The following is a 21533-nucleotide window of genomic DNA, read 5'->3' on the forward strand; positions in this document are numbered from 1 at the left end:
CAAACTTGCCCTGTACCGAGGGACAAAACAATGGCAGACAGCTATTCTTCGGTCGTGTGAATGACCTCAGCCTCCTTTTTGCTGAACAGTGGCAAACTTAGTGACATGGGAATAGGAACTGATTCCATCTTGGGCAACAGGTAGGGCCTCTCATGATCTATGTTCTGAAATTCTTCCCTCGCAGGAGGCAACCCTAGGGGTGGTTAAGATGCACCAGTAGGGCTGGGCAGTGGTGATGTACAGGTTTGATCCCAGCCCTTGGGAGGAAAAGGCTGGCAGACCTCTGAGAGTTTGAGGCTACCCTGGTCTGCAGGACAGCCAAAGCTACACAGGGAAACTGTCTCAAAAATCAAAACAAAAACAAAAGATGCCCCAGGTAAGTATGACTCTAGTCTCCTTAAAATGTCCTCTCTCCACAATCTCAGACCTACAGCTTCCAATGTTGGCTTTCTGTCTTGAAGAAATGTGAACAGTGCTGAAAGGGGATTCATTTTCCCTCAGGCCAGCAGTTTTCAAACGGTGGTCTCAAGACTCCTTCCCCCTCAGAGAACTAGGAGCACAGCCTCGAAAGCTTTTATTATCTAGGTTATATTCATTGTCACTTAGTATATGAAAAATTAAGGCAGTCCATTTCAAAATAACTTCATTAACATATTTTAGGAAAAATAAATTCTGGGCAGAGCAGCGTGATACAATGTTGCAATCACTTTACATCTGGCTTAATGGAAGCCAGTTAGGATCTTTAGCCACTTCTGTGCTGTCTATAATGTGGTCGTGTTAATAGTCAGCTTCAGAGAAAAGAGAAGGGTTTTCACATAACCGTGGAAGTTTCCTAAAGGCAATCTAGGGTCTACAGCTGCACCCATGCATCTTGTACTATTAAACCCACCGCCCCATCTTAGAGTCACTCTTTGAATGTAATATTCTCCAAATGACCACCTACATCAGTATATGGTTCACATGGAGACTGACCCATGAAATTCCACAACTCTCCAGATACCTACAAAGTTCACTACTCAATTTCATCTTTCTAGTCTAAGAAGCTGGCTCCATTCCTACTGTGGGAACAAGACAGTGAAGACTGATGGCTATTTAACTGGTGCCACTGCTTGACCATGTTATAGTGTTGACCCTTCAGGGGTCCTAAGACTCCCAGGGATCTGCTGATGACTGTAGCCACTACTGCTTTGAACACTACTTCTGCTGTCTCTCAAAAGTTATATAAGGTCAAATTGTACAGTATCAAAAATTAAGTGAAGGCTCCAGCTTTGAAGACAAGCCTCACCACTCTTTAAAAGGCTTATTAGTCTTGGTGGTGGTGGTGATACACACTTTTAATTCCAGCACTCGGGAGGCAGAAGCAGGCAGATCTTTGTGAGGCCAGCCTGTTCTGCAGAATAATTTCCAAGACAGCTAGGACTACACAGAGTAACCCTGTCTTAAACAACAGCAACAAACTCACTAAAACAGAACAAAAAAGGCCTTAAAAGGCTTTAGCCTGAAAAACACCAGATTGGCAGCACACACACAATCGTCTTTTACTTTTTTTCTTTTCTTTACTTGAGACAGGCCTCTGTCGTCCTGTCATTTTGTAGATCAGGTTGGTCTGCCTCCTGAGTAGTGGATTATAGGTATGTGCCACTACACCCAGCCTGCTGTTTTTTACAGGGCCACAAGCTATTGTCTTAATGTTTTCTGCCCCTCACTGAAAACCAGGTCTCTCTTTCGGGGGCTTTAGTTGCCACCATAGCATAATGTCTCGAGGCGTATGAGGGTTTCTAAGGAAGAACTGGTGTTCTTTTACTCTGAACAAACTTTGAATGTCTTTTTGCTTTTTGAGAAAGGGTCTCATATATCCCAGGCTAGCTTCAAACTTGCTGTGTAGCCAAAGATGACCTTGAGCTTCTGATCATTCTGTCTTTGCTAATTGAGTACTAGGAAGACGCCACAACTAGCTAGAATGTCTTAAATGCAAGAACTTCTCTAGAAATTGGGAAAGTGGGACCTACTTCAAATAGCGGAATTATAAATGATAAATGACCTTATTTACAAAACAGGAAGTGTGGCACAGGTGGATTATTTCTATAAAGCTCACAATTTCAGAAAGCTCTCAGACACATTCTTCCGTGTACATACATCATGATTATAAATACTATATTTGCCCCAAAATGTAACCCCATGCCCTAAATCAAGCAAAAATTGTAGTACAGCATACTTCTGTTCCATGGCTCTGTCCCATGGCTCCCTCACACCAATGAAGGGAAACAGTGAATGGTCCTGTGGTTTCTACACATCCAAACAAGGCATAAAGCTAAATGTAGATCAAGGATCCTTCAGGTCCTCTCGATGACTAGGAAAGTCTTGGCAAGTCACACTACAGTTCAGAGGCCTGCAGGTTGGTGATACTCCCAGAAGGCCACCTCCCCATCATCACTACAAGAGGCCAGGAGCCCTGGCTCCTTGGGATTCCAAGCCACACAGTTGACATCCTGGGAGTGCGCCTGGCGCATATGAGCTGTCAGAGAGAAGGTGGGCTGCTGTGGATCTGAGCCGGGATCCTCCTCAAACACTCGGATGGCATCGTCTCCACAAGCTGTAGCCAGGGCCCCTGTCAGCTGACACCTGAGAGGAACATACACGTCAGTGGGAAAGGAGATGACTCCTGCCTCTCCAACCTGGCAAATCAGGAGACAAAGACATGTTCCACAATCCGGGGCCTAGTTTCTTCCCAAACCTCAGGTCTCAGCTAAGCGTCTCACAGAAAGAAAAGCTTTCTTTCCTAAGCCATCACACCAACAAAAGGCCTCCTAGTCCTCAGGTGTTGCCCATGTCACTGCATCCTTAACTTCCTCTTAACACTGACATTAACAAGTTTCACCATAATTTAGTCCTTTTTAAAGTCAAGAACTTACTTTAAAATAAGCATTGAAGATTCCATTGCCCATCTCTGTATAAAACTTGAATCTGGAATGTTCAACAGCCTATTCATTTTAGTAAGTTTAAAAAAAAGCAAGGGGCTGGAGATTAAGAGCACTGACTGCTCTTCCAGAGGTCCTGAGTTCAATTCCCAGCAACCACATGGTGGCTCACAGCCAACTGTAATGAGATCTGGTGCCCTCTTTTGGCCAGCAAGCATACAGACAAAACACTATACATAATAATAGTAATATCCAACAACAAAAGTTCCAATTGTCTAGCAATGAATGTTTGAGATCTCCCCTAACTCCACCCCCACCCCCAGACAGATTTCTCTGTAACTGGCTGTTCAAGAGCTCTCTCTCTGAACCAGGCTGGCCTTGAACTCAAGAGATTCACTAGCCTTTACCTACCAACTGCTGGGATTACAAGTGTGCGCCATCACCCGACTAACATTTTTTTAATGGTTGTAAGATTTATTTTTATATGTATAGATGTTTTGCCTATATGTATGCCTATGTACCATGTCTGTATTAGTGCCCACTGAAGCCAAAAACGGTGTCAAATCCCTTGGAACTAGAGTTACAGACCATTGTGAGCTGCCATGTGGATGTTGGGAATTGAACCCAGGTCCTCTAGCAGAGTAGCCAGTTCTCTTAACTGCTGAGCCATATATCCAGCCCCAAATAAGTCTAAATTTTTTGTTGTTTTGATTGTTTTTTTTTTTTTCCGAGACAGGGTTTCTTTGTGTAGCTTGGCTGTCCTGGAATTCTGTAGACCGGGCTGGCCTCAAGCTCACAGAGGCAAATAAGTTTAATTTTAAGCCATTAAGTACCTCCCCTCCAAAAAACCAACTCCTAGCTGGGCAGTGGTGGCATACACCTTTAATCCCAGCACTCGGGAGGCAGAGGCAGAAGGATCTTGTGAGTTATAGGCCAGCCTGGTCTACAGAGTGAGTTCTAGGACAGCCAGAGTTACACAGAGAAACCCTGTTTTGAAAAACCAAAAGCAACAACAAAATCCCATCTCCTTAGCTAAAAGTAAATTTTAGCTTCTGCACAAAAAAATGCCATAAATTTAATGCCTTGGGGGAGAGGGGCTAATTCTCCATGAAGTCAAAATACTCAGGTCCAATTTCATGGGACAGACATTCCCCAGACATTTGATATAAATAAAGCTTAGATATGTAACAGATTTTTTCATTGGTTTGGAATTATTTCTAAGATCCAAGACTCAGGTCGAGAGCCTCCAAACTCCACCCTTCTAAGAATGGAGCAGCTTTTCTAGTCTCTGTAAGAGTCTGTTACTGAGCCGGGCAGTGGTAGCGCATGCTTTTAATCCCAGCACTCGGATCTCTGCAAGTTTGAGGCCAGCCTGGTCTACAAAAGCTAGTTCCAGGACAGGCTCCAAAAGCTGCAGAGAAACCCTGTCTTGAAAAACAAAAACAAAAGTCAATTACTAAGCCACACAGTTCACACACAGTTCATAGTTATAAATGTACATATTCCATCATCTCAGGATTGCCCAATGCTATGTAAATCCTAAGGGTTGGTGCTGCCCTCGAAGCCTGGAATCTTATCCCAGAAACAGTCTTAGGTACAGTCATCTTCCTGCTCCTAGAAGCCTAGGCCAGCCAGTTATAAACCAGAACGGTAGGCCTAACTGAACAATGCAGAACAGCACAGGTCATTCCGTTTCTAAAATCCCTGCTTTAGGAATGGGATTGAGGTCTTACCAAGCAACATCGTAGATGGTCCTGGTGTGGAAGCCTGACAAAGTGCAGATACACTTCCAGCTGGGGTCAGAGCCACTGCATGCCACCCCTGTGGGACACAATTTTCTTAAGCCCAAGGCATTCTGTGTCCTGATAACCTCTACCATTGCAAAGGAGAACCTAATGTGCCCTTCCTCATCCCATTGCCAATCGATGAGTCCTTGTTCCAACCCTCCTTATCTGCCTTACACACTGTTGCCACCCAAGAATTCTGAGAAGGAAGCACCCCTATTCTACTGCAGGCTGTATCTAACAAGTTAATCTGCCGTTTAAGGGCACCCAATAGCCAACCCAACCAATTTCACTCTTTCTAATCCTCTGCCTTGCCTCAAGGAATCCCATTCTTCACAGCCAACTCATGCTGCTGGGTTTTCTTTTCTTTCTGGTTTTTGTTTTGTTTTTTTGAGTCAGGGTCTCATGAGCTATGTAGCTCTGGCTAGGCTGTTCTGGAACTCACTATGTAGATAGACTAGGTTGGCCTTGAATTCAGGTTCCCAGCTTCTGCCTCCAGAGTACTGAGATTAAAGGTGTGCGTCACCACTGCTTGGCAGGTTTTTTTGTTGTTGTTGTTTGGCTTTTTTGTGGGGTGGGGGATTGCTGGTAGGCTTTCAACTGGGAGTCTTTTGCTTTTCAAGACAGGGTTTCTCTGTGTATCTGTGGTGGTCCTGGAACTCACTCTGTAGATCAGGCTGGCTTTGAACTCACAGAGATCTCCCTGCTTCTGCCTCCCGAGGGTTGGATTAAAGGTTTGTGCCATCACTGCTCTGCTCAACTGGGCATCCTACGTTACATTCTCCTGCTACAAATCCTACATGCCCTCTTCAAATCTTGTTGGAAGGCTTTGTTCCACAAAGCTATCCCTAGTTCTTTTGGTGCTTCTCCGGAGACCTCCTACAAAACATTGAATCCAATTTGTGATTCCTGGCAGACTATATCTTGGCAGACTATAAAACTAAGGAAAGGAGTCTCCTTTGACTCCTGGACCCTCACCTTGTTCATTGCCTGGTAGATATTGGCGCCAAATGCGCACAGTACGGTCATCACTGCAAGATGCTAGCCGCTGGCCACTGGGGTCAAAGGCCAAGCTCCATACAGTGGACTCATGACCTTCAAGGGTGGCACAGCAGACCCAGTCATCTCCTTCTTCCCGGTACAACTTCACTGTGTCGTCATAGCTGGCGGACGCTAAAAGCTGAAAGTGAGAAAGGAGAGCCAGCATTTGTTTGTATGGCTCTAACATGAAACCCTGCTAGGACAGGACAGTTCCAGAGATCCCTGTAAGAGTGAGGGTGATGTTGACGAGTGCTGGCAGGCTGGGCACCAGCCTCCACATCACATCCTTTCCCGCCTCGCCTGACTCTTACCTCCTGGCTCGGGTGCCAAACCACGTGTTTGACGTCCTGTGTGTGAGAGTTGAGGACACTGACACACTCATACTCATCCTCTTCGTCAACTGTGGGAGAAAAAAGAACCTAAGAGCTGACCCTGCCCGGAACAAAGCTGAAAGTCAGGGATCGGTTTTCCACTGTACCCAGAGGCACCTGGACTGACCTTCCCAGACCCACACACTTTTATCTCTGCTGCAGGTAGCCAAGAGGTTGCCAGACGGCGCCCAAGCCACTGACTTGACCTCATTTTCGTGACCCTCGAGAGTGGTTACACACTGCAAAGGGAAAAAGATTGTGAATTAATGGCAGCTAAAGGTCTTAGGCCCTAGTAAAACATCCAAGATCACAATTTTGTTGTTGAGACAGCCCAGGATGACCTTGGACTTTTGGGAATCCTCTTGCTTCAGCGTCCCAAATGCTGGGATTAGTGTCATGAACTCCCACACCCAGCTACAATTTCAACAGTATAAGCATTAAGTAAAGGGTGTACTCAAACGGTCCAGGGTGGCCCAGTCTTGGTGTGCAAACATCCAGCCTGGTTACCTCAAAGTCATCCTGGTTCTTCTTCCAAATACAAGTGACAGCATCAAAGCTGGCAGAGGCCAGGTAGTTTCCACAGGGGGACCATGCCACTTTCCGAACAGTGCGCTGGTGGCCTTCAGAAAGGACAGACTTGCAAACCCAGCTGTCACCTACAGGCAGAGAACAGGCTAGGCTCTGGAGCACCATCAACGCCATTCAGTAACTGGTAGTGAAGGTGAAGCTCTGTTGAAGGGACAAACTCATGCACCATTACAGCGATGCAAACGACTACTTCCTTAAAAGCGTCAAATTGAGTTTCAGACTACTTTTCTCATTTTTCTTCCTCAGCAAATACCCCAGTTGCTGCAACAATCCCCCAGACTAACTGTTGACGTTTGCACACTCCTTCCCCCGACAAACCCTTTTCAGAATAACGTCTCCCATGGCACCAGAGTCACAAAGCCAAACCAGGCCTTACCTTCGGTGCCCCAGATGCGGATTTTACGGTCGCCGCCGCACGAGGCCAGCAGGGTCCCCGTGGGGTTCCAGGCCAGAAACCAGCAGCGGGAGTCCGGGTGTGCCTGGACGCGGCTCCGCAGCACCAGCGAATCCTTCATGACGGAGGCCTCAGGGTGAGAAGGAGGACACAGAAAGCAAAGTGCAGAACGCGGTGGCCACTGTGGGACCCCGAGGCCGCCAGGGCACCAGTTCCTGACAGAGGTGTCGCCCTGGGAACTGAAGCACCCGCTGCTGAGGTCGCACGGCCTTCTGGGACTTGTAGTCACTTCCTTTCCCCCTCCACAACAGGAAGCCTCACTGGACTGTCCCGAACTACCAGTCCCCTGATGCCTCGCGCAAGAACAGGCGGCGCGCGCGCACACAGTGATGCGCCAAGAGGGCAGAGCCGTGAGCCGGAGGAGGAGGAGAGGGAGGGGGTGGGGTGGGGTTGGAGGAAGCCGGAAGTGCATCAGCCTGGGTCCGTCTGGGCGTTGCGGGATTGGGGCCTGGGATCGCTTGGCCCGGGCAGCTGAGAAGCCCGTGACCGGGCGGAGCGGCGCCATCCCGGCCCTGAGATCTACCGATCGGTGAGGAGCAGGGACTAGCGTAGGGAGGGTCACTGTGGTTTAGGTCGCACCTCAAAGTGCGGGTTCCAGATCCCGGCGGCCCCTCAGCAACCCTCTGTCCATTAATGCCGGTCTAAGTCTCCTCCGCCCCCTGCGCCAGTAGCTGACCCCAGTACCTGCGCCTGTTCATCTTGGCATGTCCACGGCCCACTTAGTCCCTTGCCCTCTCGGAGTCCTGGTCCAGCACCCCTCATCCAGAGCCCTCGGTCCCCGCCCCCCGAATTCCCGCAGTCCTTCGGTCTGTTCTCAGCCCTGGGTCCCACCCCGCAGTCTCTGGTGCGGGCCCTGACACCCCCCCGGGCCAGCTGCCCATTGCATTGCTCTCCACCCGGGTACAGACAGGCTCTGCGCGCCCCGCTGAGGTCGGCGGCCATCAGCAGCGACTGCAGAGCTACAGCGGGCGGCCCCGGGCATGTATGCCCCTGGAGGCGCAGGGCTGCCGGGAGGGCGCCGGCGGAGGAGTCCGGGAAGCAGCGCTCTGCCCAAGCAGCCAGAACGGAGCCTGGCTTCGGCCCTGCCTGGCGCCCTGTCCATCACGGCGCTGTGCACTGCCCTGGCGGAGCCCGCTTGGTTGCACATCCACGGAGGCACCTGTTCCCGCCAGGAGCTGGGGGTCTCGGACGTGCTGGGCTACGTGCACCCGGATCTGCTGAAAGGTGAGGGCACTGAGCTTCTGCTCTCCCGGCTTGAGGGGTGGTCAGAACGGATATGGGACTGGCTGAAGCACAGATAACCCAAGGCAGTCATTTGTTAAAGGCAACAGCCTGGTTCTTGGTATTCACGCCCACCAGGTGGCTCTGTTTGGGGGTCTAGCCCCTCATCAATTCTGATTTTATTCAGCCAAGCACCTAGGTAGTCCTCACCCTCATGCTGGTCCAGAATGCTGCTGTTTTAAGGTTTTTGCCAGAGGAAGGGCCTTTATAGGTAGAAGAAATAGGGTCTTAGGTATCACAATTAGCCACCCCTTTCTAACAGACCCTTGAGATGCAGAAAAGTTGTTTTGGGGTAGCTTGATTGATGGAGAAAAGAGAACTGTGAATATGACTAATTGTAAGAGATATTTTAGTATTCTGTGATAATTGGACTTACTGAAGAGGGTGCTTGTGGTCTCCCGGGGCATCAGACGTCAGTTCCATCGTCACACTCAACAGCTGAAATTTGGCTTTCCATGCCCTTACAGGTATGCCTGCCTGGCTGAGATGGTTGCTTTATTCATCTTTAGTTCTGGTTCATTCCTGTTAGATGTGTGCAAGGTGTCTCATGAGGGCTCAAGCCCTGGAATCTGATGAAAGGCAGTGTCCCCCTCTAAATTGGAATAAAAACACTACTGTAGGTCTAAGCTGAAAAGCCTTATCCCGTCACCTACTGTTGTCTTTCTTGGTGAGTTCTCTTAACAGTTCCCTTCTCTTTGCACATTCAAGGCTTTAGAATGATTTTTTTTTTATTTAATAGAGAACATGGTGGAGGCTTCTGGTTTGAGACTTCTTTTTTTCACCCTCTTGCTGAGTTTGTCTCTTTAAGACCAAGGTTATGCACTGGATGGAGGCCTTTTTCTCAGCACCTGATGACACAAGGCTGTGGAGTTTGAATCTGGCTGCTTTCCCATTTCTTGCACTCACCTGCATTCAGGCCTTTTTGCATTTGATGCCTTGATGTTTCTGTTTCAGGAGCTGACTGTTTCACACACAGACTGGGAAAGAGTTTATGATGATTGTCCTTTGTAGGTCATCCCTGGAGTGGGAGGGTCATAACGTTCAGATGGCATGGAGAGAGGTAGTCTGATCTTACATCCTTGTTTCCGAGGTCCAGGAAGAAAAGCAAAGCGAGCTCCCGAGGCTAGCCCTGCTGCTCACTGATACTGCTTCCCATCTGTTGATGCTAGAATAAAATGGTGCTGTCTCCTTAATTATGTTTATCCCATGCTTTACTTCGGCTGTTGTAAAGAAGGCTCTCAAGACACGCTGCCTTGGTGTACGTTCCTGTCGAAGGCGTGTTAAAATAAAAATCAGTTCTCGGTTCAAGTTTTTGTTTGTTCACAGATGCATTTGCCCTCTGTAAGAAATTATTCAGACCAATTTTGTCCTTTTCAAATATGTTGTCTTAACCTTTACATTGCATTTGCTGTGTGTTTAGATCTCTTAGCCCATACATGGTTTGCCTGCGCTGCTCACCTCCTTGGCCATCGTAAGCCAGGATCACTTAGCTCCTGTCTATAAATAGAAGCATTGGCATTGGGGCCTTGTGAGCCACTGCAGAAGGCCAGGAATCTGGTCTCTTGTAGCTTCTCTTCTGCTGCTCTCTACCTGAGTGTTTTGTGTGCCTTGTGGACCTTCAGGCATATGGTGTCCTTTGTGACTGCTGATTTCTGGTCTACCAGACATCTACCCTGGAGTCCTGGAATAGTCCAGTCCAGGAGGGAGTAGAACTGTGCTGGGCAAATATGGTGCTTATAGATGCTTGCAGAGGGAAACACCCCTGCTGGGTCTCTGCAGGTAACAGAGTGAGGTGGGTCAGAGGGCTCCAAAGCAAGCCTGTGTACCAGGCATGGAGCTAAGCTCACTTCACATTTCCTTAATTTGACCCTTATTTACAAAGGCCCCAGCTCAGGGAGAGCAGGTAATGAACTAAGAGACACAGCCAATCCAAGTTGCGACTCTGAAGTCCACGCTCTTCTTACCACCACCCCCTTAGTGCACTGAGTTCCTTTTTCTTTCTGTTAGAGCTATATGAAACTTACCATTTGCTCTTCTGATTGAGTGGGGGTTTGTTGTTGTTGTATTTTGCCAGTGAAAGAAAGCTTTTATTAGGCGTGAGGAAATGCACACACACAAGGCACACACCGAAAAAAGACCTTTTGCAAAGCAGAAGGGAGATTCGGGAAGCCAAAGCCTCTGTTTTGTTTTGTTTTTTTTTTTTTTTTTTTTTTTTTTTAATCACAAGCCCAGCCAGAGCTGTGCCTTTTAGTGCCTGAACTATCTCTCAGGTTTCAGCTCAGCTTGGTGAACCTGAGGCAAAGCCACTCACCCTTGCTGTGTGACCAGATGCTTTAGCAAATGCCAGCTCAACAGATTCTGTTCTGAATCCTCTCACATAGCTTCTCTGGGCTTAGGTCCAGAAAAGGCTTAGAAATGCCTAGACTTTTAGGCCTGAATGGCCTTTGCCTCTCTAGTGTGGCCAGCAAGGGCAGCTCCGCCACCAGCTTCAGGAAGCAGTTTTGGAGAATGAGTAAGTTGGGATTTGCTGTCAGGTGACTCAAGATTGACAACAGCTACTGAAGGACAAAGGATGGAGGGCCTGTGCACCTGTTGGGTGGTGACAGATTCTGATGTCATCACCAGGCCCTTGGGGGGCTGCTCTTGGGTGGCTTGCCTGGCACCATTGACATCTGTAAGATGACCCATCTGGACACTAGTTTGCCCTGTTGGTGGCTTGTGCTAGATTTGGCTGACAACGAAGAGTTCGAGTGAGGGATGCCGAGCTGAGGAGAAGGTGCTGAGAGATGGGGCAGTGAGGAGTCCTCCAGCCCACAGGATCCTCAGTGAAGAAGGAGGAAAGGAAGAATAGCAGGAAGCTGGTCTGAAACCATTTTAGCTTTTCTGCCGTCAGTCCACATAGGTCAAGAGGGGGTCAACCACAGACACAGATAGGTAGATGGGAAGAGCTAGGGCATTCAAAACAAATCCAGTCCTGTGACTCACCAGTGACCTTGGTCAAAGTCAGTTCCTTGGGATCTGATTACAGAGCAGCTGCCTGCTTCCCTGATGACTGGAAGGGACAGTCAAGCAGTGTTTACCAAAATAAACAGGGCAGAATACAACTGCTGTCTATCTGGAATGGAGATATCTGGCTCAAATTTTAAGTCAAGACCCTGTCCCACGGGTTGGAGAGATGGCTCAGCGGTTAAGAGCACTGACTGCTCCTCCCGAGGACCCGGGTTCAATTCCCAGCACCCACATGGCAGCTCACAACTGTCTGAAAATCCAGTTCCAGGGGATCTGACACCTTCACACCAATGCACATAAAATAAAGTTAAATAAATTAAAAAAAAAAAAGACCCTGTCCCACATGGCATTTCTCTCCCACAGTAAGTCACTCATACCTACCTAGTCTTTGGGGCTTTAGTGTCTCTGGAAGGCCCCTTGGGGAAAGGAGGAGTGTTATTTGCGCTCCCTAAATACCACACTGGTATTTAGGAAAGGAAGTCAGGAGAAGGCTTGATCAGGGATGCTCTTGATCAGAGCTGTCTTTCTGTCTTACCTCATGCTAAGACACTGCACCCCTTTTCTCTCTGGCAGTGTTAGCACCACCCAAAGGGAAGTTCATGTTTGGCTTTCCCCTTAAGCTAGCAGTTCCCCATATGTGGGTTGCAACCCTTTTGTGGGTCCACCGACCCTTTCACAGGGGTCGCCTAAGACCATTGGAAAACCAGATACTTACATTTCATTTCTTAACTGTAGCAAAATTACAGTTATGAAGCAGCAATGAAAATAATTTTATGGTTGGGGTCATCACAACATGAGGGACTATTAAAGGGCAGCAGCAGCATTAGGAAGGGGGAGAACCATGGCCTTAAGCACTGTAGCTTTGGAGTAGAGGAAGGCAGTTGGAACAAAACATGCTTGAATTTGGTGTCAGAAGCCCTTCCTGTCCTCCATGCAGAACCACTCTACTCAGTCTGCCTGAACAGGGGACTGCGTTCCCTCCTAGCACCTGTCTGTGGGGGAGGCAGGGCCTTTGAGACAGGCCATCTACTGACTTGCTGAAGATTGACTGTGGCCTGTGGTAGACCTAGTGTTTGACTAGGAATAGAGTTTTTCTGTGTTTTAACTCCTGACCAGAACTGTGCTCAGATGCCCTCGGTGCTGTAGGGGTTTAAACACCATATGAAGCCAGTTTTGCCCGACGTCCCTGTGTGAGCACTGCTCATCACTAGTGATCCATACCTTTCTGCCTTTTTGTTGTTGTTACTGCTAATGGAATTTGAGTCCTCAAGCTGCTGTTTTCATGAGCTCAGCAGCTGCTGTCTTGGATAGCGTTCATGCTAGTTCATCTGACCCTTCTTCTCAGTACACCTCCTTAGAGTTTGATTGATTATCTCCATCAAGGAAATAATAAAAGCCGCCAGTGGGTGCTTAGCGGTTTCCAAGCAGCACAGTGCAGTGTCCAGGGGTCATTGTGTGATCCAGAGGAAGTCATTTAACCTTTCGGAGCCTCTGCCTTCTCATTTGAGCTGTGTGATGCAGTGTCTGGGGGTCACTGTGTGACCTGGAGGAGGTCACTTAATCTTCTGGAGCTTCTGACTCCTCATCTGAGCTGTGTGATGACTTCCAGGGTGGCAGTCAAACTTAGCAAAGATAATGCTTGACGCATTTGTGTGCAAGCATAGGCTCCTGTACCTTCAGCCATGCTTGCCTCTAGAGAAAGGTGGGGGAAGGTGGCCTCTTTCTTGAAGCTTTTTATCATGTGCATATATTGTTTATTAAAATACAAGTATTTTAAAATGTAAAGCACATAGGCATGGATATATCAGGCGCATGTTTAATATGTTCACCCATCATCAGAAGAAACAAAAACTCATGTCTTTGAAGCTTCTCGTGTCTCCTTCTTCACACAGAGTGCCTGGCTGCACAGAGTAATGCAGGTGAGCTGCTGCAATGTGGCCCGTGATGTCACCCCTTACACCCTGTCTCCACTCTTGGTGGCATTGGAACACTGAATCCTGCCCCAGCATTCCCACATGCCATGCAGACCCCAAAAATAATTGATTCAGTTTTCGGTAATGTTCACATCAGAGCCAGGTGTCAGCCCTTGCTCCCTCAAACCTTTCTTCCTAGGCCCCTCTAGAATCTTTATGGTGTTTGGAGTAGGCAGTGCTGGAAGCAATGAGGGCAGATGCTAGCTTCTGGCAGAACTCATGGATAGGCAAAGTTCATGGCAGTAGGAAATCACCCAAGCTGGATGCTTGAGCCATCTGCAGTTAAGATCATAACAGATAGCTCTGAAGGCAGCCAGGTGGAGGCACCTGAGTCTTGTCTGGGCTCAGCCAGCTTCTACCTGGAGAATTTTGAGTCCTAGGCTGAGTACATATGTCAGTCACAAATGCTTAGCATCTCCCACTGCTCAAGATTCCATCATGGCCAGCATCTGCTGGATTGATTTTTTTGTTGTTGGCAGTGGATCCACCACTTAGCTTCTTGGTTTTCCTCCATCTGTCTACCTTCCTCTGGTATCTAGTACTGGTGTTTTTGGGGGACTGGAGACTTGGACTACTTGTATGGGGATTTTCTATGCTCCCAGACCTTCTAGGAGCCTGGTACATGGTTGCAACAGCACTTCAGTGATCGGGATGTGTGCTAGAAAGGGAAGATTATCACCTTCAGATTCTGAACTTGACATCAAAATTCAAGAAAGGAGCCTGTAGCCTGTGAGTTTGACCAGCTCTATCCAGTTTTTCCTAAATCACTCAGTGACCTATGGCCTAAATGAAAGCACTTGGCAATGGCTGAGGAAGAGGAGGAAGAGAAAGTGAAGACTTGTTTCCTTCTTTAAACTTTTTGTTTTTGTTTTCAAGACAGGGTTTCTTTCATGTAGCCCTGGCTGTCCTGGAACTAGTTCAGGAGACAAGACTAGCCTCGAACTCACAGAGAACCTCCTACCTCTGCCCCCCAAGTGCTGAGATTAAAGTCTTTCTCTCTTTCTTTCTTCTTTCTTTTTGGTTTTTCAAGACAGGGTTTCTCTGTAGCTTTGAGCCTGTCCTGGCACTAGCTCTTGTAGACCAGGCTAGCCCTGAACTCACAGAAATCCACCTGCGTCAGTGCTGGGATTAAAGGTGTATGCCACCACACAGCTTCATTGTTTTTTTTTAAAGCCGGGTCTCACTATGTACTCCTGACTGACCTGAGACTCACTATGTAGACTAGTCTCTAATTCAGAGAGCTCTGCCTCTGAGCAAGTCCTGGGATTAAAGGTGGGCACCAACACGACCTGCCTTTGGCTCCTTCTTTGATCAGCCTTTATTCCATTCTGTGCTTCAGGAAGCCGTCAAAGTTTCCATAACTTTCAAAGAGATCGACAGTATTGTTAATTGAAAATTTTTAAAGAAGCTATTTAATTCCTTGTTTGGTACATGCTTGTCACCCTGGGGACTCCTGTTTTAGCGCTTCCTTTTGCTTGGTCTACTCCCTATTTTGGTGGCATTTACATGCTGTCCTTTCCGAGCTTTCCAGGGCTCTCTTGGTGCGACTTCTTAGCTTTCCCCCGCTGCCTTGCATTTCAGCTGTCTAGTCCTAATCCAAGTCTTCTCTCCTCCTTTTGAGGGTGGTCTCAGGAAGCCCAAGCTGGCCTCAGATTTGCTAAGTAGCAGAAACTGGGCTTGGACTCTTGACCCTCATGGTAACACCTCCCAAGTGCTGGGATTACAAGGGTGAAGCACTGTTCAGCTCAGTGGCATATTTGCGTCATTGTTAGTCTTCATTACCGTCCATTTCCAGAACTTTTTCATGACCCCAAACTGAAAACTCAGAATCAACCCACACCTTGCCCTCCCTTTCTCCAGCTCCTGGCAGCCACCATATCCTCTACGTTCGTGATTCTGACTTCTTGGTGTCTCATGAGCAGAATCACAGTGTTTGTCCTCTGTATTTGACTTAACTTACTTCACTTAGTTCAGTGTCTCTAAGTTCCATGTCTGCTTTAGAATGAAAATGGAAGGAATGAGTGAGTAAGTGGAGAACGGGAATTAATTAACCTCTGTTCAGCTCAAGAGTCACTAGCCTTTCCCTGTTGGTGCAAAGGATCCTTTAGCAAAATAGCTTAACATGCCAGCTTGATTGCCAGGATCTTAAAAAATGGTCTGAAGCTAGGTCTGTTGTAATTGTAATTCCCAATACTCAGGAGGCTGAGGCAGAAGGATCATGAGTTTGAAGCTAGCATGGGCTACACATTGAGACTGTCTTAAAAGCAAAGTGAAAGGGAGAGAGGGAGGAAAAGAAGGAGGGAGGAAAGGGTGGACACTGGGCATGGCACTCAGTTTGTAGAGTACCTAGCATACAGGATGCCCTGGTTTGTGCCATAAAATTATGTGTGGTGGTTCATGCCTGTAATTCTAGCCCTCCAGAGGTGGAGGCAGGAAGGTCACAAGTTCATGGTCATTCTCCACCCCTGCTCAGCAAGGTTGAGGTCAGCCTGAGACCCTTGAGACCCTGCCTCCAAAAGAAATAGAGAAGAAATATACAGTCACCCTAGACTAGTTTTGTTGGAAAAAAGACTTGAGGTGTATAAGTGACTTCTGTTTGCAGCATGGAAGTCCCCTGCCTCTACCGAGCAGCTGGTGACAGGAGCAAATACAGAGCCCCCAGGGCTTCTGGCTCCCAGGGTCTGGGGGGGAATTGAAACCAAGATCCTTTTAGGTACATTGCCTGCCTCGGGGTGTTTCTTGGGCATAAAGCTTCCATTCTCTCTCTACAGATTTCTGCATGAACCCCCAGACAGTGCTGCTCCTGAGAGTCATTGCTGCTTTCTGCTTCCTGGGCATCCTGTGTAGTCTCTCTGCATTCCTTCTGGACGTCTTTGGGCCCAAGCATCCAGCTCTGAAGATTACTCGTCGCTATGCCTTCGCTCACATCCTCACTGGTAAGGATCTACTCGTGTGGGAGAGGATGCCCCGGGGCATAGTGGTCCATGGGATTGCTTCTCTGTGATTAACTCTAGCCTTTCAGGGCATGGGGTGCCTTAGTGTTGGTTTCTGTCATTTGTGAATAATTTGCCTAGGACTAGAGGGAGTGTTAGAATTCCACAGGAATCTCATGGCTCTCTAAAAATGACAATTGAAGTTCATAGAAATTCAGGGCTTGGTGTAAGCATGGAAGGAGTTGGGCTGTCTTGCCTGACTTCTGTGTATGGTCAGTTTCTCCCACCAAGTCTACCTCCCTGCCAGGTTTGCCTTCTCCGCTTGTATGTATCTACTTTCCTCACCCAGGCCTGGGCTGGGGTGTCAGTTTGGCTTTTGATAGTGATTGACTTCAGTTCAACTCAGTGTCTAAAACTGCATGATCTTACCTGTTCTTCTCAGCACCCAGAAGTATCCAGGAGCCTTATTATCTAATTGTAAATCCCTTCTTTTCTTTTTCCCTTTTTTTTTTTTTGGATGGTATGGATGGTACTGGGGATTGAATCCAGGGCCTTGTGTATGTTGGGCAAGTTCCCTACCATTGAACAATAATCCTTCAAGTAGACCCTTCTAGTCAGGATGGTTGGATAACTCCTCAGTTCCAAGCCAAGAATCTCATAGTCAAGGAAGTTCTTAGGACCTTGGGCCAGGCAAGTCCTCTGAGAACCGGGTGAGAGAGGCTGTGATTGATTCCTTACGCATCCTGACTGCTGATCCCGTTCTGTGCTGTCCCTCTGTCTCCCAGTCCTACAGTGTGCTACTGTCATTGGCTTTTCCTACTGGGCTTCTGAGCTCATCCTGGCCCTGCAGCAGCAGCATAAGAAGTACCACGGCTCCCAAGTCTATGTCACCTTTGCTGTTAGCTTCTACCTGGTGGCAGGAGCTGGTGGAGCCTCAATCCTGGCTACTGCAGCCAACCTCCTGCGCCACTATCCAACAGAGGAAGAAGAGCAAGCACTGGAGCTCCTATCTGAGATGGAAGAGAATGACCCCTACCCAGCAGAGTATGAAGTCATCAACCAGTTCCAGCCACCTCCAGCCTACACACCCTAATGCCAGCCTGGGCTCTCTTCCTCAGCAGCCCTTCCCCCAGTGCCACAGCTCCTCTTACACCCAGAAGAGCCACTTCCCCCAGCAGGTCTCACTGGTAGGACCCTGACCATCTTCACCAAATCTTTCCCAGCCTTTAGGGTTGTCCATTTGTCCCTGCTCTGCAGAGCTGGGACTCTAATTTTATACAATGTACTCTTTCCCCTCCCAGAACCCTCTGCTCCTTTCCTATTCACTAGCTCCTTCTACCCAGGGATGGTCAGGCAAGTTTCCTCCCTCCGTGGGGCGTGGTTTTGGAACTGGGACTTTCCTTGGGTTGCTGCTGGTAGTGGACAGTCTCTGAGAGAGGTGCCAACAGGGCACAAAGGGAAGGGGACTGTGCCATGTAGGTTCACTTTGCCAGGCCCAGCATTTGTGCCACTTCTGTGTGTGGGCTGACTCATTCCTTCTAGAGTGCCCTAAACCCAGCTGTCCACTTTGTGGATCCTCTGCACTTTAGCCTCTGGGCCACTTCTCATGTGTGCTCTGGTTTTCTGGAGAGAAGGGATTGCTGTTGCCCTCCTGCTCTGCCCTGGCTTCTTGTGGTTGGAGCCAGGCAAGGAAGCAGAACCAGGCAACAGACTGATCCTGTTGAGGACCCCAGTGAAGGGGACTGAGTGCCCTAGCCCCTTCGTCTTTTAATGTGAGTGGTTTTAAAAGGAAAAAACAAAACAAAACCAAGCAATAGCAGCCATGCTCTCTAAAACATGGATATGGTTGTTGTTGTTCAGAAATGGAGCCCATCCCTTAGACTCTGCAATATTTTGGACCATAGCTCTCTCTAAGCCTATAGTCACTTCTCCCAGTCTCTCCAATAGAATGCAGTCTTTGTGTCCTGACTTCTTCCAGGCAGCTGTGGCTCCCTGGGGCCTTTCTGTGGAATTAGGGCCACATGGCCCCCGCGGGGCTGAGAACTATGGCCTGGCTGGCTGGCCAGTGTGGTGCTCCTCAGAACTGTGGCACTGAGATGTAACCTGGCCTCAGTTTCAGGCACAGGGGCCAAGCAGGGCAGGACCCTCCACTCTCCACAGTAGTACTCTACACAGAGGTGCATCAGGTTGGTGTCAGGACCCTGTCAGATGTGCAGGCCCGACTGTAGCCTTCAATGTGTCCCCTAGTCTGTGACTTGGGGCTACAGCTTGCTGCATGCCCCTCTCCCCTTCTGGAATGTATGCTGGTCTTGCGGTGTGCTACTGGGCTGTTACTCTAGCTATTCTATTTGCCTTGGGTCCAATTTTATTGTTTATTTGTCTATTTTGTTGTTTTGCCTGGAGACCTGGGGCATAAGGTAGGTGGGACTTGAGAGGCCTGCAGCTTGGATCCAGATAGGCAAGCTGTTCTTGTTCATTGATGAGCTCCTTTGGAGTGAGAGTCTAGTGCTAGCTGAAAGGGAGATGGATTACAATCTCCTCTCACCCGTAAGACAACAGACATTTTGAACAAGAATGGAGACTGAATACAGTCACTGAACTGTGACTACAAGACTATCACCTCCCCGTTCTTTGGCCCGAAGGAGTGGGGAATATGTGGACAAACGGCTGTGCAGATGAAGACCAAGTGTGCCCGTAAGAAAGCGTCTTCTTGGAGTTCCCTGCTGCGATGCCAAAGTGTGCCCCAGTGTGACTCTCCCATTCTTCCAGACCTTCTCTGAAGCAAGAAAGCCGCCAGGTGAGGCCTGAGCACAAAATCAAGGAGCTAAATTAAGACTACCTTTCTGTGAAGTCCTGAGCTCATCATTGGCAGGTTTCTGAAGTGTGTGGCCAGCTCTCTCCACTGTGGCATCTGAGGGAGCAGGCCAGAAGACCAGGCACCAAACATGCATGCCAAAGTGAATGAGGACTCGCCCTGTGGACTGTTCCTTGTGATTTGGAATCCACTTTTTACTAGCTTCCCGTTCCTCTGGCCTTTCTTTCTCTTTCCCCTTCCATTATGACACTATAGTTTATCATATAAATTTCTCTGGTTGTGTTTTTCTTTTCTAGGAAAAAAAAATTAAAAGGCAAAACAAAACCTTGAAACTACAAATGAGAACACAAATGCCAGTGGCTGCCTGTCATTTTTGTCATAATTTTCCAGATGTTTATTCTCTTCCTCCCAGAGAAGTAGGAAACATTCAGCAATGAAGCTTGTAACGGAGCAAAGTTAGTAGGAGCTTGGCATTTTGATCCTTCAGAGCCTCCCAGTCTTGACACCTTTCACAGAGGAAGTTCCCAAAGCCCACAGCTAGAAACAGCAGGTAACTCTGCCCGAGATGTCTGCTACGAACCTTGAGCTGCCCTCTGCATGTCCTGATGAGCTGTAGAAGGGCTGTTTTCAGAGCTCTAGTGGTGCTTCCTGGGAAAAGTCTGAGAATACAAACGATTCCGGGAGCAAGGCTTGCAGAGTTGATCTTCCAGGCAGCTGATGGGTGAAACCTTGATGGCCGCCCATGCTCTCAGTTCATTCATTCTCAACCCATCTTGGGGCCCCAAGTGTATATTTGATGAAAGCATTTAGGGCTCTTTGGGAAGAAGTCCATTCCTAGCAGGATACATATCTTTCCTGGAAACTGATATCTCATTTTGTGTCCAATAAGACATTTCCATGAGGGTCCATTAGATTATGCACAAAACACTGAGCCCCATGAAAGAGGGTGTCTGACAGGATCTTGTCTCCAGGATTGTCTTTCCTTAGCTCAGGAGACAGATTCCCCCACCAGGAAATAGTGAAATGAATAGTCTCCTGGACACCTTGGGAAAGTCCTATGCTGGAGAAGGGAGGCTGGTTCTAACCAGAATAATTATCAACAGCTTTCTGAAAGGAGCAGGTAGAGCTGGGTTGGTATGGGAGAGCATTTGAAGGAGCAGCCATTCCCTCTGAGGGATTGGCATGCTGGTCAGGGTGTGGTACGGAGTGAGATGGTGAAGGCCCATCTGATGTTCCTCAAGCAGCAGGAAGCCACAGGAGGGCTCCGAATATGCACTGCTGGTGGTGTGGAGGGCTGTGATGTTAAGTAAAGCACAGAGAGTGTGGGGATTGGGGGCGGGGGGAGGGCAGGTGGACATGTGTGAAGAACCCTCAGGCCTGGTAGAATTGGGAGAGAGCCCAGGAACTCCAACCCTGCCACAGTGCACTAGAAGATGGGATCAGCCTTGTAACTCAAGAGGGCTTCAGAGGAGAGGCTGTGTTGTGTGCAGGATGGCAAGAAGTCTTGGGAATCACAAAGTGGCTGTTGTACCTAAAGGAAGGGCAGTTCTCTCCAGATAACCTCAGAATCCTCAGCTGGTTTCTTACTCAAAGGTGCCCATGCCCTGGGCCATGACAGTATGGAATACAAGTTTCTGTGGGGAGACAGAAAAGAACTAATAAACTTTATAGCCTTTGTTTTCAAATGGTCTGCAGTCTTCCTGTGCCTTTCTGTGGGAGTGCCATTGTGACAGGGGTCAGGCAGAGATGACTCCATTTCGGATGGGTCTGCCTGAAGTGAGGCAGGAACTTTTTAAAAAAAAAAAATATTGGGCTGGAGAGATGGCTCAGAGGTTGAGAGCATTGCCTGCTCTTCGAAAGGTCCTGAGTTCAATTCCCAGCAACCACATGGTAGCTCACAACCATCTGTAATGAGGTCTGATGCCCTCTTCATATTAATATTAATTTATTTATTATGTATACAATATTCTGTCTGCGTGTATGCCTGAAGGCCAGAAGAGGGCATCAGACCTCATTACAGATGGTTGCCAGGAACTGAACTCAGGACCTTTGGAAGGGCAGGGAATGCTTTTAACCACTGAACCATCTCTCCAGCCCTGAGGCAGGAACTCTTTTTTTTTCCTTTAGTGATTTATTTATTTTTATTTTCTGTGCGTTGGTGTTTTTGCCTGCATGTATATCTGTGTGAGAGTGTCAGATCCTCTGGAACTGGAGTTATAGACAGTTGGGAGCTGCCATGTGGCATCTGGGAATTGAACCTGGATCCTCCAGAGAGCAGCCAGTGCTCCTAACAATCTCTCCAGCCTCGAGGCACGAACTCTTGGGGGCAGTGGTTTGACAATTAAGGTGTCTGTTCCTCACCTGTG

The 21533-nt window shown here is 48.2% G+C and overlaps 2 protein-coding genes across 3 annotated transcripts; one reads left to right on the top strand and one right to left on the bottom strand.

Moving 5' to 3' along the window:
- Window positions 1-626: 626 nt before the first annotated feature.
- On the bottom strand, window positions 627-7379 carry LOC121465572 (probable cytosolic iron-sulfur protein assembly protein CIAO1). The gene is made up of 7 exons (XM_041678808.1): window positions 7079-7379; window positions 6622-6770; window positions 6242-6353; window positions 6055-6143; window positions 5681-5882; window positions 4652-4739; window positions 627-2622 (listed from the first exon to the last, which is right to left on the bottom strand). Exons 1-7 carry the CDS (start codon window positions 7215-7217, stop codon window positions 2382-2384), a joined length of 1020 nt encoding a protein of 339 aa, XP_041534742.1. The 5' UTR covers window positions 7218-7379; the 3' UTR covers window positions 627-2381.
- A 165-nt stretch (window positions 7380-7544) lies between these two features.
- On the top strand, window positions 7545-19506 carry LOC121465665 (transmembrane protein 127). 2 transcript variants are annotated; one of them, XM_041678988.1, is made up of 4 exons: window positions 7545-7685; window positions 8063-8380; window positions 16191-16355; window positions 17138-19506. In XM_041678988.1, exons 2-4 carry the CDS (start codon window positions 8137-8139, stop codon window positions 17443-17445), a joined length of 717 nt encoding a protein of 238 aa, XP_041534922.1. In that variant the 5' UTR covers window positions 7545-7685; window positions 8063-8136; the 3' UTR covers window positions 17446-19506. The 2 variants fall into 2 exon arrangements, with proteins under 2 accessions (XP_041534922.1, XP_041534923.1); XM_041678989.1 differs by lacking the exon at window positions 8063-8380 and having other exon boundaries at window positions 7564-7685.
- Window positions 19507-21533: the final 2027 nt, after the last annotated feature.

Source organism: Microtus oregoni, unplaced genomic scaffold (genome assembly GCF_018167655.1).
Source record: "Microtus oregoni isolate MIOR12 unplaced genomic scaffold, Mior012 000031F_ref0000149, whole genome shotgun sequence".
Lineage (NCBI taxonomy): Eukaryota > Metazoa > Chordata > Mammalia > Rodentia > Cricetidae > Microtus > Microtus oregoni.